The 17,392-nt window shown below is 41.0% G+C and overlaps 2 protein-coding genes across 5 annotated transcripts in view; both read right to left on the reverse strand.

Moving 5' to 3' along the window:
• The window catches only part of LOC131196502 (uncharacterized), a 62,275-nt gene extending 45,196 nt beyond the window's left edge, over nt 1-17,079 (reverse strand). For 2 of the 4 annotated variants that reach the window (XM_058179287.1, XM_058179286.1), the window contains exon 1: nt 16,943-17,079. The gene's annotated coding sequence lies outside the window, so the exon portion shown is untranslated. The remainder of the gene's footprint in view (nt 1-16,942) is intronic. The other 2 variants (XM_058179285.1, XM_058179284.1) reach the window with 1 other exon arrangement.
• Nucleotides 5,306-7,485, reverse strand: LOC131196543 (GTPase IMAP family member 9-like). Its single transcript, XM_058179401.1, has 3 exons — nt 7,381-7,485; nt 6,702-6,756; nt 5,306-6,577 (listed from the first exon to the last, which is right to left on the reverse strand). The coding sequence occupies exons 1-3, from the start codon at nt 7,396-7,398 to the stop codon at nt 5,973-5,975; spliced, it is 678 nt and encodes a 225-aa protein (XP_058035384.1). The 5' UTR covers nt 7,399-7,485; the 3' UTR covers nt 5,306-5,972.
• Nucleotides 17,080-17,392: the final 313 nt, after the last annotated feature.

Consider the following 17,392-nt stretch of genomic DNA (forward strand, 5'->3'; position numbering starts at 1 on the left):
TTTGTCACACAGTATATATAAGCATAAGCATGAAATAACTATACAATATATAAGTATATATATAGAATAGAATAGAATAGAATAGAATAGAATAGAATAGAATAGAATAGAATAGAATAGAACAGAATAGAATTTTTTATTGGCCAAGTGTGATTGGACACACAAGGAATTTATCTTGGTGCAGATGCTCTCAGTGTACATAAAAGAAAAGATACGTTCATCAAGGTACAACATTTACAACACAATTGATGGTCAATATATCAATATAAATCATAAGGATTGCCAGCAACAAAGTTACAGTCATATTACAGTCATACGTGGAGGTTACAGTCATAAGCGGGAGGAGATGGGTGATGGGAACGATGAGAAGATTAATAGTAGTGCAGATTTAGTCAATAGTTTGACAGTGTTTAGGTAATTATTTGTTTAGCAGAGTGATGGCCTTCGGGAAAAAACTGTTCTTGTGTCTAGTTGTTCTGATATGCATGAGTATGTAATGACTATATTAATTGATATAACGAAAGGAAACAATAGGACAGGAACAGTAGGCACACTTGTGCTCTTATGCACGCTCCTTGTAGTCCTTTTAGGAATGGGGTGAGGTCAATAGTAGACAGTTTTTGGTTGAAGCTTTGGGGATTTTGGGAAGAGACCACAGAGTCAGATAGTGTATTCCAAGTATTAACAACTGTTACTGAAGTCATTTTTTCTGCAATCAAGATTGGAGTGGTTAACATTAAGTTTAAATCTATTGTGTGCTCGTGTATTGTTGCCGTTGAAGCTGAAATAGTCTTCGACAGGAAGGATATTGTAATAAATGTTTCTATGAGTTAAACTCAGGTCATGTTGAAGGCAGCGTAGTTCTAAGTTTTCTAAACTCTGGTGGCATAAGGTATTTTGTTGTATTCAGAGGAGTGGAGAACTCTTCTTGTAAAATATTTCTGGACACGTTCAATTGTATTGATGTCAGAAATGTGGTATGGGTTCCAGACAGTCGAGCTGTATTCAAGAATTGGTCTAGCAAATGTTTTATATACTCTGGTTAGTAGTGTGGTGTTTTTGGAGAAGAAGCTACGCAACGTTAGGTTTACAACTCTTAGGGCCTTTTTTGCGATGTAGTTGCAGTGGGCTTTGGCACTTAGATCATTTGATATGAAAACTCCAAGGTCTTTAACAGGGTGGGGGTCATCTGCAAGGTAATGTCCATTGAGCTTGTACTTAGTGTTTAGGTTCTTTTTTCCAATATGTAAGACTGAGCATTTGCTGGTTGAGATTTGGAGTTGCCAAGTTTTAGATCATTCAGATACAAAGTCAAGGTCTTTTTGAAGGGTAGCTGTATTGGTGATGGTGTTAAATATTTGACATCGTCAGCAAAGAGAACACAATTACTTGTAATATGGTCACAGAGATCGTTAATGTATAATATGAAGAGTGTTGGTCCAAGAACGCTGCCTTGGGGAACACCATTTTTGACAGGAACAGGGTTTGATAGAGCATTGCCAATTTTGACCACTTGTTGTCTGTTTGACAGGAAAACTGTTATCCAATTTTGGAGGGGTCCTGAGCTGCCGTGGATTTTAGTTTTAGTTTTAGTTTTAGGAGAAGTTTATCATGTACTACTGAGTCAAAAGCTTTACAAAAGTCTATGTAAATTGCATCTATTGCTTTGCCTCGATCAAGATTTGTAGTCCATATGTTTTTGCAGTGGAGAAGTTGTAAATTACATGATAATTTTTTTCTGAAACCAAATTGTTTATTAGAGAGTAGATTGTTTGTTTCTAGGTGGAGGGTAATGGATTGGTTGATGATAGATTCCATTACTGTAATTTTCAGCTAGGCTGGGGTCTCCTTTTTTGAAGACTGGGATGACCATGGCAAGTGAGGCAAGGGAAGGGACCTGGTCGTGAAAGCTTTTTCAAGGATTATGCTTAGGGGTTCTGCTATATTAGTGGAAAGCTTTTTTAAAAAGTATGCACATAGTCCATCAGGTCCAATAGAGAGGGATGGTTTCAGTTTGGGAAGAGCTTTTTCAACATTATCTTCTGTGAAATCTATATGTGTTAGGTCGTTGTACTCATTGTTGGTACGATAGGGGAATGTCGTGTATGAGCCATTACTGTTAGCAAAGACTGAGCCAAAGAATGTGTTGAAAAGGTTTGCTTTACCTGTTTCATTATTATATTATTTGCCATTAGATTCTTTTAGTGGTGGGATGGATCTCGAGTTTTTACGTTTGTTGTTCTCAAAATTATAAAAAGCACAATTGGAATTTGTGCGCAAGAGGCCTTCTTGCTTGGTGTGGTAATTGGTATATTCAGTTTTTATTTGATTGCATATATTTCTGTAGCGGTTTTTGAAATTTGCTACATAGCCCTTTTCGTTTCTTCTCCAGAGGGTTTTTTTTTTGGATTGGAGCTTTTTTATTGATATGGGTAATTTGTTTTTTCTGGTTTTGGTGGTGGTTTGTGGTATGTAAAGATTAATGACTCTATTGACTTCAAGTAGGAAAACTTTATAGTGGTCTTCTGCAGTGATGCAGGTTGAGAATAGATTTTGCCAGTCAAGAAATGAGAGGTCATAGTTTATAAGATCATAGTTGGCTTTTTTGAAATTGTAGTTTGGAATTTATTTATTTATTTATTTATTATTTAAATTTTTATACCGCCCTTCTCCCGAAGGACTCAGGGCGGTTCACAGCCTGGTAAAAATACAAAATAATACAATATACATACGATTAAAATATAATTAAAAAACTTATTGAATTGGCCACCGTTAAAAATTTAGAATAAAACCCATTAAAAAACCCATAAGTTTAAAAACTAACCCAGTCCAGCGCAGATGAATAGGTGAGTTTTAAGCTCGCGACGAAAGGTTCGGAGGTCCGGAAGTTGACGGAGTCCTGGGGGGAGTTCATTCCAGAGGGCGGGAGCCCCCACAGAGAAGGCCCTTCCCCTGGGCGTCGCCAGACGACACTGTCGCGCCGACGGCACCCTGAGGAGTCCCTCTCTGTGAGAGCGCACGGGTCGGTGAGAGGTATTCGGTAGCAGCAGGCGGTCCCGTAGATAGCCCGGCCCTATGCCATGGAGCGCTTTAAAGACGTTCTAACACCTTGAATGGTATGAATAATACCATTATTATGACGATTTATGTAAGGGCGTAATATTGGTCGCTGTTGGAAAAGGGTTCTTTTATTTGTAGTCCATAAATTGAGTTTGTGTTGTTGCAGAAGATGAAGTCAAGGCAGTTGTTGAGTCTTGTATTGTTAGTTACTAGTTGTTCAAGGCCTAGGTTTGTAACAGCGTTGTATAGGGTAGCATGGATGGGTTCAGTTGTACATTCATTTGTTATCCAGTTAATAGAAGGTAGATTAAGGTCACCCAGGAAGATGAGAGGATACGGGCAAGAGGTAGCCCATGTTAGTAGTGTGATTAACTTGTTTGCATGAGCGATGTCGTAGTCAGGGGCTCTGTAGCATAGTAAGAATCGAAGTGTGATGTTAAGGGACCGGTTGCATACAATAGTCTCAGGAAGAGAAAGTTTATGCGAAACTTGAATATTTTTTAGATTCAGTGACTTTTTGTAAAAGATAGACACTCCACCTCCTCTGCAGGTTAACATGATACTCTTTGTTTGGAATAATGGAGTCAGGGAGGGATGAGTTCAGCCATGTTTCACAAACAAATATAATATCAAATGTACCATTGTTTAACAAGAGGATAAATTCAGGCAATTTGTTACACTGGTTCTTGTATTTATCAATTTGCATTTAAGATCTGCAGTGTTTGGTGTTGGCAGATGTTCCCCCAGAATCTGTTCCTGAAAGTCCAGGTTCTCCTGGCCCTGCTCTCCAGGCACCCAGGTGCAACTGTCTGTCATTATGGCTGCCAGTCCACCCTGATCCCTCGCTCAGGCAGCTCCACCTGCTTTGGTCATCTGGACTCTGCTGTCTTGTCATCTCTTCCAAACAGGGAGGTCACACTGTGGGACGGTAGTCAGTCAGCCGGTCGGCTCTTCCTTCCTCTCTCTCTCCATCTTCTCATGCTGTTTGCTGGCCACTCCTTCCACTGCCTGTGCCCTTTCGGCTTGCCTCCCTTCCTTTCGATCTCTTTTCCCTTCCTCCTCCTTTCCCCATCTTTCCTCTCAGGCCTTGCTCTCTATCTTTCCCTCAGGCTAATTTATTTACCTTTCCAAGCCAAAGAGATTGGAGCAGTGACCAAAGCCCACTGCAACTACATACCAAAAAAGGCTCTAAGAGTTGTAAACCTAATTTTGCGTAGCTTCTTTTCCAAAAACTCTACACTACTAACCAGAGCATACAAAACATTTGCTAGACTTATTCTTGAATATAGCTCACCTGTCTGGATCCCATACCACATCTCTGACATTAATACAATTGAACGCGTCCAGAAATATTTTACAAGAAAAGTTCTCCGCTCCTCTGAAAACAACAAAATACCTTCTACCACCAGACTTGAAATCCTGGGATTAGAAAACTTAGAACTCCACCGACTCCTGTGTTTAACACACAGAATCATCTATTGCAATGTCCTTCCTGTAAAAGACTACTTCAGCTTCAATCGCAATAATACAAGAGCAAACAATAGATTCAAACTTAATGTTAACCACTTCAATCTTGATTGCAGAAAATATGACTTTTGTAACAGAGTTGTTAATGCTTGGAACTCATTACCTGACCCCATAGTCTCTACTCCAAACCCCAAAATCTTCAACCAAAAACTGTCTACTATTGACCTCACCCCATTCCTAAGAGGACTATAAGGAGCGTGCATAAGAGCACAAAAGTGCCTATCGTTCCTGTCCTAATGTTTCATTTCATTATTTATTAATAATTAATTCCTTTCATTATTATTATTATTATTATATCAAATTAATACAATTATTACATATTTTGGTCATATATATGCTTATATGATATTTTGCAGATTTATGTTGATGTTTGTGACAAAAAAAAAATCATATCACATATTGCCACTGGCTTGCCAATGCTTTTCGCACTAAGACTGGAAGCTTCTGGGAGCCGTGATCTCACATGATCTTGCACTACAGTCAGGGATAAAATGCTACCAGTTTCCTCCGGTTCGCATGAACCGGTAATGATAAAAACTACTGGTTTGGGTGAACCAGTAGAAAAAAATGCTTTAAAAAAGTAAAAAAAAAAAAAGGTTCTGATGATCACATGGACAGCTGGGATCATCGGAACCTTTTTTATTTTTTTTTAAACATTTTTTTACTACCTATTTGCCCGAACTGGTAGTAAAAAAATGCTTTTTAAAAAAAGGGGGGTTTGGCCACGCCCACCCAATCACATGGCTCACCAAGCCACACCCACAGAACTGGTAGCAACAAATTTTACATTTCACCACTGACTACAATACTTTAGGCCTCAGATCTCTGCAAACCGAGACCTACTCGAGATCCACAGCAAAAGGCTTTGCAAATAGGGAGGCCTTTCCTCCATTCTTGTGCAGGCTTCAGTTCGCAAAGAACCGAGGCCTAAAGTACTGCACTGCAATATCACGCAAGATCAGAATCAGCGAGGAGAGGGAGCCACCAGCGAGCGACAGGATGCAGGGCTAGCAAGTGGAGGCAGGGTGAGGCTTCCCGAATGGCTGGAATGTGGAGTGGTTGACTCCGTCGGCTGCCGTCCCCGCCAGAATGACAGCCCTGGTGAAGCGGGGCTGACAAGAGAGAGAGAAGAAAGAAAGAGAAAGGAAGGAAGGAAGAAAAAAAGGGAGAGAGAGAAGAAAGAAAGAGAAAGAAAGGGAGAGAGAAAGAGAAGAAAGAATGATGTGATTGGTGTCATGTAGGCCCTGCCCACCCAGTCACATAACCACCAAGCCACGACCACCAAGCCACGACCACAGAACTGGTGGCAAATTTTTTTAGATTTCACCCCTGGAGGAGAGGCTGAATTAGAGAGACTTTCTGGTCTCTGAGGGAAAGGGAAACAATCAGAAGTTGTGTCTTTTGCTGACGTTCATCATGTCTTCCGTGTAACAAGGAGCACATCTGTTCCTCCACACCAGATCATCGATCATGGCCATCAGTTCAGCCACCTGAGCCTCTCGTTCCGCCCCTTCGGCCTTGTTGTTGAAAGCCAGGAACCGGTTCCCGCATTCAGCAATATATTCCTTCAGATTTTCTTTTCTGGAAGATATAAAATTTTCTAGAGATTCACCTTCCAGGCTATCTTTGCCGGTGAACAAGATGATCGTGTAATTCGTGGCTTTATGGCCAAAAAACGTTTTGATCTGCCGGAAGAAACCCAAAGGATGCATGACGTGCAGAAAGACGTGGGGACCCGGGGAGCAAAACTTCATGCTCTTTCTCACTCCTGCAGCAATATACTTGTCTGCACGACTGGTATGGAGAAAGCCAGGCATATCTACAACCACAACCTTCCTGCCATTCAGCTGCGTCTCCTCCTTCTGGCATACTCTTAGTACTACCTTTGGTGACCACCCAGAGTGAAAGACTTTGCTTCCCAGGATTGTGTTTCCCGTTGCACTTATCCCACTTCCACTTTCGCCCACCAGGACGATCCTCCGTTCAGGCCCTGCAACCCAAAGGGGAGAGGAGAGAAGAAGGCGTCCAGTCAGCAGCATACAGGCATCAAAGCCTCTCCCTCCACCCAGGACAATATCTTCCACCCCACCCACCCCCAGGGGCCAAGACTTTACCTCCGATGCTTCCAGGCATTTCCAGACCAGTCGCACAGCACAAAACCCGGGATTTCTGCATGGGAAGCGAAACAGAGTCAGCCAAAGGAGAGGCTGCCTTGCAGGGAGGTTGCCAGGAACACTCTTCCCCCAGAAGACACAGGGAGGAATTGGAGGGGGGGTAAAAACAAGCCACCCCCGCCTCACTGCCCTTGAGGCAGACCCATCTGAACCTTCCCCCCCCCCCACATGCCACTCCCCTTTTTATGCAGCCCTTCAATTCTTGGGACCCTGCACTTCGGGGGTTTCAGGAACGGGGGGGTTGATGTCCTAAGTGGCTGGCAGCTCCCCACAACCAGCTCCATGCTTGAAGAGACTCTGTTCTCTGAGGCTTTAGCTGCTCCTGCTACAGCTCCAGATTGTCTCCAAGGGTACCCCCAGATTGTCTTCCTCTAGGTTACCCCCTACGTTCCCGGCCAACCACTCGGGAACCTCCCCAGCCCCATGGCTCTCCTCCCTCAGTGGGGAGTGGGGGACTTAGGGGGCCTTCTCGTTCAACCCCTGCTCAAGCAGGAGACCCTATATCATTTCGGTCAACTGACTGCTTAGTTTTTTCTTAAAAATCTCCAGACAAGGAGCATCCACAACTAATATCAGGCTATTCTAATTCTCCTCTTCCTCCTCCTCCTCCTCCAGTTACCTCAGCCGGCCTTCTCATAGGACAGACGCAAGTGATCGCCTCGCTCCATTGACCGAGCCCTCCTTGAGTCACAGCTGCACATCGGAATTGGTACCAAAGATTTGGGTGGACATCTTCAAAGGGGAATTGATCCTTAGGGTCATTTGCATCGCGACTTTTCCAATTCTCTCTGCAATCCGATATTCCGCCTGGCACCTGGAAACTGAAAGCTTCCCAATGGTTGCTGGATCAATACTGATCTGGAAATTATTTGGGTGCACTTGCTCAACTTTAGGTGGGGGAGGTCTTCTAAGAGCAGCTTCCAGCTCCTGACGTTCCTTGAGGACCTCCATGGTCAAGGTTAAACTTTTGGTCTCCACCATCTTTAATGAGTTAAAGAAATCCTTCATGCTCTTGGTGCTCATTTTCCAGAACATTTCAGCAGCAGCATTCGGGCTTCCTCCATTTTCTTGGGGAGCAAAGAGGGCTGAATGATTGAATCTGAAGTGCAGAGGGATTCCCGACTCATCCTGAGCACATGGCAGGTGAGCCTCCTTGAGGGCCTCAAGGACAGGTGGGGTCCCCCCATCCGCAAAGGTGATGAGGAGTTGGATGTTTTCCTTCAGGTCTTTTCCCAACATGGAAAGCATGGAATCAAGACACGTTTTTGGATGTGAGTTGAATGGGCAAGGAAGGCCTGGGCCACCAAGCAGATGGCATCCACGTGGTCAATGCCCCCTGGGGTGGAGAAAAACTCCAGGAGTTGCTCCTCAACCAGTTTGTCTTGCTCTCTTGTGCCTCCAAATCCTGGAGTGTCAATGATGGTGAGAGAATAGGGAATTCGGAAGCACTTCTGATGGTTCACCATGTAGGCTCTGACTTCAGACGTCCTGCTTCCAGCTTCTCTTCTCTGGGAGGTTTCATGAATGAGTTTGAATCTGAAATTATCTTCCCACTGAACACCCAGGATATAATTGATCATCTCATTGATCAGAGTGGTTTTCCCACATCCTGTTTCTCCCCTGACCAGGATCACTTTGTTGGGCACTTCCAGGTTCTCCTTTCCAAGCTGGTACATTAGACAGGAGGTGGAAGCATCTAAGGAGACTTCCTTCAAAGGAAGAATGAACACTAATGGCTGTCTGTCCTCCACCAGGGAGCTTTCCTGAAGGAACTGATGGGTTACATTGTCTGCATTTTCTTCCTCCAGTGATGTGGAGACCTCCACCTCCTCACTGGGGACACTCAAAGCTCCATTATCACACACAGCTGACACCCGTACTCTATACATCATCTGGGGCTTTAGACGTTCAATGGGATAAAATTCTGTTTTTCTCCCAGTCCTTTTTTCAGTCCATTGGTGTTTCCCAATTCCAGCCTCCACCGTTCTGTACTCCACCTTGTACTCCTTGACCACAATTCCTGAGGCAATGATGCTGGGACTCATCCAGGCCACAGAGATGACAGAAGATGCTGCAGTAACCATTCTTAATTTCTCAGGAGGGCTGGTGGGAAGGGTCTTAATGGGTGGGCTCAGGTCACTGGATTTACTAAATCCAAGCTTGCAACAAGCAGCGTACTGGAACTGGTATTCTGTGTTTGGAGGCAGATCTTTCAGCAGGAACATCTCCCCAGCATCCTTTGTCCTCACAGTCTTCCAGTTTTCTTCCGCTGCAACCTTGTACTCTACCAGATAGCTGGAGATTGTAGCCTTCCCATATTCAGCTGGTTGAAACTTCAGCTGAATGCTGTCATGTCTCAGTTCACTGATCAGGAAAGGGAGAGGTTTTGAGGGCAACTCAAAGTTCTTGCTGACCAGCTCTCCATCTTCATAAAGGTATATTGAGGCTCCTGGGTTGTCCACATCTGGGAGTGAGGCCACAACAAAGCGGATCTTCTCTCTGGATTGATTCACACTGAAAAAGTCTTTGATGGATTTGGCAGCTCGGCGAGCATTGCGGGTCTTCTCCTGGTCTTCAAACCAGGGTGTGTCTTCCTCCTGCCCAAGACTGGACCTTGTCAACTTCACTGATTCTTGCACCAAATGATCATGAAGCCAGTCCTGTAAGCTCAACAGAAATGGCTCTGTTTTATGTAGAGAAGTGAATATAAAGGAGACTACATATAAATTCTTTGGGTCAAGGACTATTTTTTCCAGCTTGGTCTTGGATGAGATAACTTTTTTTTCACTTAGAATAGTCAAATAAGAGTTGACATGATTAGTTTCTCTTTCCTTGGTGTCCAGAAATTCGTAGAGTCTTTGACTGTTGAAGGGCGACTGGTTGACGGACATCAAGAGGTCCACCAGGGTCCCTTCCTCCTGCCCTCCTCCCCGGATGGAAGGCAACATTCCGGCCAGCTGTTTCTGGAAAGTCTGCCTGTGTTGCTTTAATAGATTCTTGAAATTCTGGATCTTTTTCTTGATTTCAGGGAATTTGTCAGCACCGTTGGCTACGTCATTGCTTTGCATCTCAATTTCATTGAGTTCCTCCAACACGCTCCTGTTTTTATCAGGAAAAAGGAGTGGGAATGTCGCTTCTGCTCAAAAGAACTTATTAAATTGATTGATTTTCTAAGCAGACGGGAATTTCACAAGTGTTTGATCTTTGATGTAGAATCAGCACGGCAAGTACCGACTCCCTTTTTGAAACTTGAAACCTTTCTTTGTCTTTGATTAATTGACTTTTAAAATGGCGTCTGAAAGTGAAAGTAAAAAATTTTTAGTACGATGAAGTAGCGTTATTTGTGGATTGTTACAAACGGAGTTTTTATACTGAAAGGAGGAAGGAAAGCTATTAAGTTTGAATTCCTGATTCTTTTGAAGACAGAATGGCAGCTAAACCTTTAAAGCCTTCTGGAAGAAGGGGATCTGAACCAAGTCTTGAGGAAATATTGAAAGAACAATTAAAACTTTCTGAAGATAGGCAAAAAGAGATGATGGAGAATTTCAATGCAAAATAAGAGAAGATATTCTCATGGCAGTTCAAGGACTGAGTAAAAAAATTGAGGGATTGGAAGTGGAAATGCAACAGATCTCTCAGTCAAATAAGCATTTAGAAGACAAAATGAAAGGTGTTCAGAAAAAAGTGGATCAAAATGAAGATCAGGTTGTGATATTACAATATAAACTTATGGAAGGAGCTCTTAGAATTCGTGGTATGCAAGAAGAGCGAGGAGAAGACTTAAGAAAAATTATATCAGAAGCATTGGCTGAATTTATTGAAGTGGAACCCCAAGAGGTAGCTTACCAAATTGATAAAATATATAGAGTTAATTCCTGGATTGCAAGACAGAGAAAGCTTCCTCGGGACATTGTGGTTTATTTTGTGAAAAGGACTATGAGAAATCAGATTCTGCAAGTTTCATATCAGACAACTTTAAAAATTGGAGAACAGGAGCTGAAGGTGTTGAAAGAGATTCCTTCAAAGATGTTAAGAGATAGGAAGGAATTTGCTTTTTTTACACAAGAACTTAAAAAACACCAGATTCAATTCAGATGGGAGGTGCCAGTTGGACTGACAGTATTCTATCAAGGAAGGAGATATAGAATTGACACTGTTTTAAAGGCAAAGGATTTTCTCTACAGTTTTGAAAGTCGAAATGGAAGTGATAGAAAAACTTCAAGAGATTCAAGAAGCCAAGGTGATCCAAGAGCCTTCATTGCTGCCAGTATTAGAGGAACCACAAGAGCAAAGGGTGACAAGAGGAGCCCTTAAGCGTAAAGAAGAGCAACAGTCTCAAAGTAAAAGCCAGGATCCCAGTATGGAAGCTGTGGGAGGAGCTAGATGGAAGATACCGGAGGAGGAGCTTCCGTTGTCTGCTTCAAAGCTTCAGGAGGCCAGTAATGGCAAATAGAATCTTGTCATGGAATGTTAATGGCTTGAATTCAGCTCAGAAAAGAAGGAAAATATTTCACTACTTGAAACAATTTAAAAATGATGTGATTTGTTTGCAAGAGACACATATAAAATTATCAGACCAAAAATATTTAATTAATTCAAAATTGGGTAACCATTTTGTTGCATCAGCTTTGGAAAAGAAGCATGGAATTGTTGTATATATCAGGAAGGATATACCAGCTAAGTTAATTGAGGCAGATATTCAAGGAAGATTTATTGCTATTGAACTGGTGATAGATGCAAAAAAGACTTTGCTGATAGGTATTTATGCACCTAATCAGCAACAAGAAAAGTTTTACAAAACGTTACATGAGAGGTTGACCCTCTGGGATTATAGTTCGTTTATTTTATTAGGAGACTGGAATGGAGTAATTGATACAAGAAGGGATAAGAGAACCTCCTCCAAGAAGATACCTATACATGCAAAATTACCAAAATCCTTTTTTGAAATGATGGAAGACTTTGAGTTTAGAGATATATGGAGGTTACGGAATCCAGATGAAAGAGATTTTACTTTTTTTTCTGATAGGCATCAATCTTTTTCACGTATTGATTTTATTTTAATTTCTAATGACTTGCTTTATAGGGTGAAGAAAACGAAGATATTTCCGAGGTGTTTAACTGACCATAGCCCAGTATGGATGGAATTATTACAAGGGAAAAAAGGTGGTAGAACATGGAGGTTGAATGAAAATCTGTTTAGATATGAGGATAATGTAACTTATTGTAAGAAACAGTTGAAAGAATTTTTTGATTTTAATATGTACAAAGGGACACCTATAGGAACTGTGTGGGAGGCGAGCAAAGCGTTTATTAGAGGGATATTGATTTACTTGGACAATAGGCAAAGGAATAATAAACAAAGGCAGCGTAGGTACTTGGAAGAAGGAATTCAAAGGAAGCAACAGTTATTAATTCAAAACCCACAAGATCACAAACTTAAAGAGGCTATAAAAAATATTACAGAGTGAATTCAATATGTTAATGGCAGACCAGGTGGCAACGAATATACAATATGCTAAACATAATACCTTTTGTAATGCAAATAAACCTGGGAGATGGGTGGCATATAATTTAAGGGAGAAACAGGAAGCACGTGTCATACAAAAATAAGAATATAAAGGTAAAGAGATATACCAACAGGATAAAATTAAAAGGCATTCTCAGAATTTTATACTGCACTATATGCAAAAGACAAAATATTGAATAGGGACATTTATGATTATTTGAAAGATTATAAGGTTAATATTCTAACATTAGAACAGAGGGAGGAGCTGAATCGGCCGATAGCTACTGGAGAAATAGTGGAGGCAATTAAACAATTAAAAATGGGGAAAACCCCTGGTACAGATGGTCTTACAGCAACTTATTATAAAAAAATACAGGATGAAATATTAGGCCCACTTAAAGAATTATTTAATCAGATACAATTAGGAGTGGGAATACCCCCGTAATGGAAAACATCTTTTATTTCACTGATACCAAAAGAGGAGCAAGACTGCTCTAAACCTGGTAACTACAGGCCAATTTCACTTTTAAATAATGATTATAAGATTTTTGTAAAAATAATAGCAAATAGATTAATGTTAGTTTTACAACAAAGAATTAACATAACATAACATAACATAACATCAGAGTTGGAAGGGACCTTGGAGGCCTTCTAGTCCAACCCCCTGCCCAGGCAGGAAACCCTACACCATCTCAGTCAGATGGTTATCCAACATTTTCTTAAAAATTTCCAGTGTTGGAGCATTCACAATTCATACTGATCAATCTGGTTTTATAAAAGGGAGGCAGATGAGGAATAATGTTAGACAGATTATTAATATATTGGAATATTTGGAAAGGAAGAATACTTCAGCAGCACTTATTTTTTTGGATGCAGAGAAAGCCTTTGATCGATTGCATTGGGATTTTTATTTAAATTAATAGAAAATGCAATTTGGAGATTGTTTTGTTAGAATAATCAAAGCGATTTATGGAGAGCAAACAGCACAGATTATAGTAAATGGTAGCTTGACAGACGTTATTAAGATAGCGAAAGGAACGAGACAGGGATGTCCCTTATCACCATTATTGTTTGTTTTGACTCTGGAACCATTATTAGATAAAATACGAGAATTAATGAAAATAGAGAGAATTAAGATTAGACAATATGAGTATAAAGTTAGAGCTTTTGCAGATGATGTAGTGGTTACGTTAACGAATCCTATAAATTCAAGTAGATTTTTGTTGGAAGTAATTGATAAATATGGAAAGGTATCAGGTATTCACCGAGGGCCGGTGAATAGTGCAGGCTGGTAAAGCCTGTTATTAAGCCTGTTATTAAGAACACAAAGCCTGCAATTACTGCAGGTTCGAGCCCGGCCCAAGGTTGACTCAGCCTTCCATCCTTTATAAGGTAGGTAAAATGAGGACCCAGATTGTTGGGGGGGCAATAAGTTGACTTTGTAAAAATATACAAATAGAATGAGACTATTGCCTTATACACTGTAAGCCGCCCTGAGTCTTCGGAGAAGGGCGGGGTATAAATGTAAACAAAACAAATTTTTTTTTAAAATAAATCAGAATAAAACAAAAGTGATAATTAAAAATATGTCTATACAACAGAAACAAAAACTAGAGGAAATGACAGGATTTGAGGTAGTAAAAAAGGTTAAATACTTAGGGGTTTATCGAACAAGAAACTTTATAAGAATAATTATGACTTGCTATGGCAAAAAGTTCAGAATGATATGAGTGTCTGGAAGAAATTGCAGTTATCCCTATTGGGAAGGATTGTGGCTATTAAAATGAATGTGTTACCTAGATTTTTGTTTCTGTTCCAGATGATACCAATAATTAAAAAGGATAAAAATTTGGAAGATTGGCAGATTGGGATTAACAAATTTATATGGCAGGGTAAAAGGCGAGGGTTAAAATGAAAATAATACAGGACTCACGGGAAAGAGGTGGTTTAAGAATGCCTAACTTTAAACTATATTATGAAGCAGTAGCCCTTTCAGTAATAAGTGACTGGTTTAACTTAACAGAGGAAAGAATTTTGAATATAGAAGGTTATGACTTGTTATATGGATGGCATGCGATTTATTTTATGAAAAAAGTGGATAGGGCTTTTAAGAATCATGTGTTGAGAAGTGCTCTTTATGGTCTGGAAAAATATTCCTATAAATTAGATTACAAGATTCCTATATGGGCGAGCCTAGACATGCAATAGAGAATATAAATATAGAACAGAAACAGGAAATGATTACTTATAAAGAACTTTTGTATGCTGAAGGAGGTAGATTGCAATTAAAATCATTACAGGTATTAAAATGAAGAAGGAGGAATTATACTTGGTTTCAATATGGGCAAATAAGTGCTAGATGGAAAGAAGATCAAAAAATTGGTATAATGCAAAGGGAGGAAAATTTAATAAAGCAAATTAGAAATCAGACCCAGGAGCATATAAAGAGATTGTATAATGGGTTGCTTGAAATAGATTCGGAAAAGGATTTGGTAAAGGATTGTATGATAAAATGGGCACAGAATATTCAGGAACCAATAATGTTGGAAACATGGGAGAAAATTTGGGTTCGAAATGTTAAGTTTACACAAGCACAGAATTTAAGGGAAAATTTTTATAAGATGTTTTATAGATGGCACTTAGATCCCAAAAAATTATCATGTATGTATCCTAATATCCAAGTGAAATGTTGGAGGTGTGATTGTGATGACGCTACATATTTTCATATTTGGTGGACTTGCAAGAAAATTAAGGTCTTTTGGATAAGAATTTGGTGGATTATTCAAAATGTACTGAAGAAGAAGATAAAGTTCCTGCCACAATTTTTCCTTTTGGGAATTATAACGGATTGTACAGGGATTGAGACTAAATTGATTCTGAATTTAATAACAGCAGCAAGACTGTTGATTGGACAATACTGGAAGAAGAAGAGATCCCTACAATAGAAGAATGGATACTGAAAGTCATTAATTTGGCTGAGATGGCTAAAATCTCAGCGTTTTTAAAAGACAATACGCAGGAAAGATATTTAATTGAATGGAAAAAATGGATTGATTATCTACAAAACAGATATCAGATTAAGAAATATCAGATTGTCTTTGAATAATTAGGAAGTTATTTTATGTAATGGGGAGGGGGTTGGGAGATGAAAAGCTTTGGATGTGGTTATTTGGATTGGAAGGGAAAATTTTATTCTATGTTTGGTTTATGTATAACAATACCTTGTGATTGACCCGGGAAGCCGGGGGGGGGGGGAGGGAGGGGGGAAGGGTTTTTTGTTTTTTTTGGGAGGGAGGGGGAAAAAAGGGGGAAAAATGTTTTCGTTTTTGTTTTTTAAAACTCTTTCAATAAAAAAAAAAGAGAGAGAAATGAGATGCATCAGGATTGCCAGCTGGTTGCACCAGGTAAGCTCCACCAGTTGCCTGCCATATGCAACGGGGGAGGGGAGGGGGAGAGAGCTGTGGGGAGGTGAAGGGAGGGCTAGGAAAAGGAATTGAAACTACTTTGGAAAAAGTACAAAAAAGAGCAATTAAGATGATTAAAGGCCTGGAGACAAAAATTATGAAGAACGGCTTTAGCCAGTCTGGACAAAAGAAGGATTAGGGTTAGGGGAATCAGATGTAGAAAGATTGGTGCTATGGATGAAGTAAATATAAAGACATTTTATAAGTATAAAGATGCCAAAATAACCAACAGGATTACAAAAAAGCTAATATAAAGAGAAATTTAGTTACACTTATTTTGTTGCACCATTACTATTATTATTAGTATATATCTTACTATTTCTTTTTGCTCTTTTTTCCCCCCTGTACACCGTATTCAAAATGTTTATGCATTTTTTTAAAAAAGCATTGGGGGGACATGATATCAGTCTTCCAGTATTTGAGGGGCTGCCCCAAAGAAAAGGGGGCGGGGGAGGTCAACCTATTCTCCAAAGCAGAAGAAGGCAGGACAAGAAACAAGGGATGGAAACTCATCTAGAAGAGAACAACCTGGAATGAAGGAGAAACTTCCTAACAAGGAGGACAATTAACAGTGGAACAACTGGCCACTAGAAGTTCGGGGGTGCTCCAACACTGGAGGCTTTTAAAAAAGAGATTGGACAGGCAGTTGTTTGCAATGGACTAGCAGGAGATTGGACTAGAAGACAAAGTTTAATTCCCCCCCCGCCCCCCCCCCAGGAGAGCCAGAATTTGGCATCTGAATGGAAAAGGGGTAGGACGAAGGAGACCCTCCCTGCACTCAATTATGGCTCTTTCTTTTTTTGGCGGCCTGGACAGAACTCAGCAGTCTTCAGAATAGGAGCAATCCCACTCCCCAAACTGCCTGGAATCTCCCCCCCCCAAAAAAACCAACAAGACAGGTGCTGCTTCTGAGCCAGGCTTGTTGCCCCGTTGCCTGCTTTTCCCTCCCTCCTCCTGTTGCCTTACCTAACAAGGAAGACGGGATTCCGAGGGTCTCCGCTGCTCACGTAATGCCCCTCTGGTGATCGCCTTTCCCAATATTGGGGTCTCCGCCGTCCCAGCCACCTACCCACCCACCAGCCTCTCCCAGAGAAGAGGAATCGCTTGTTCTGGTGTAAAAGGAGCTGCTCTCCACCAATGCCCAGGAGGAGCCCTGCTCTCACCCCGTTTGACTCCCCTGACCCATGAAATGCCAGTTTGGGGGTTCTCACCTGGTTGGAGGGAATCGGGAATCCCCGGTGGCAGGTGGATCTGCTTCCCTGCAGGATCTATTTTAAGGAAAGCCTGTTCTTCCGCTTTGTCTTCATTGCGTTCAGAAAACGAAAGTGGAAGGAGCAGAAAAAACGACTTTCCCCTCCTCTTTTCAAGCAGATTTCCTGTTTAATTACTCATTTGTCTCTTTGCAAAAAAAGAAACAGAAAATGTACTTGAGGAATGAGTTCTACAAGCGCCCAGCAGAGGGCAGCAAAGACCTCTCTTGGTCCTTCACTTCTCTGTGCAGATGTTCCCCAACTAGATAACTTTTAAGACTTGTGGACTTCAACTCCCAGAAGTCCAGAGCCTGCTATGCTACCTGAGGAATTCTGGGAGTTGAAGTCCACAAACCTTAAAAATGGGCAAGTTTGGAGACCCCCTGCACTGTAGAGCTGCTTCTGCTCATA

Source organism: Ahaetulla prasina, chromosome 4 (assembly GCF_028640845.1).
Source record: "Ahaetulla prasina isolate Xishuangbanna chromosome 4, ASM2864084v1, whole genome shotgun sequence".
NCBI lineage: Eukaryota > Metazoa > Chordata > Lepidosauria > Squamata > Colubridae > Ahaetulla > Ahaetulla prasina.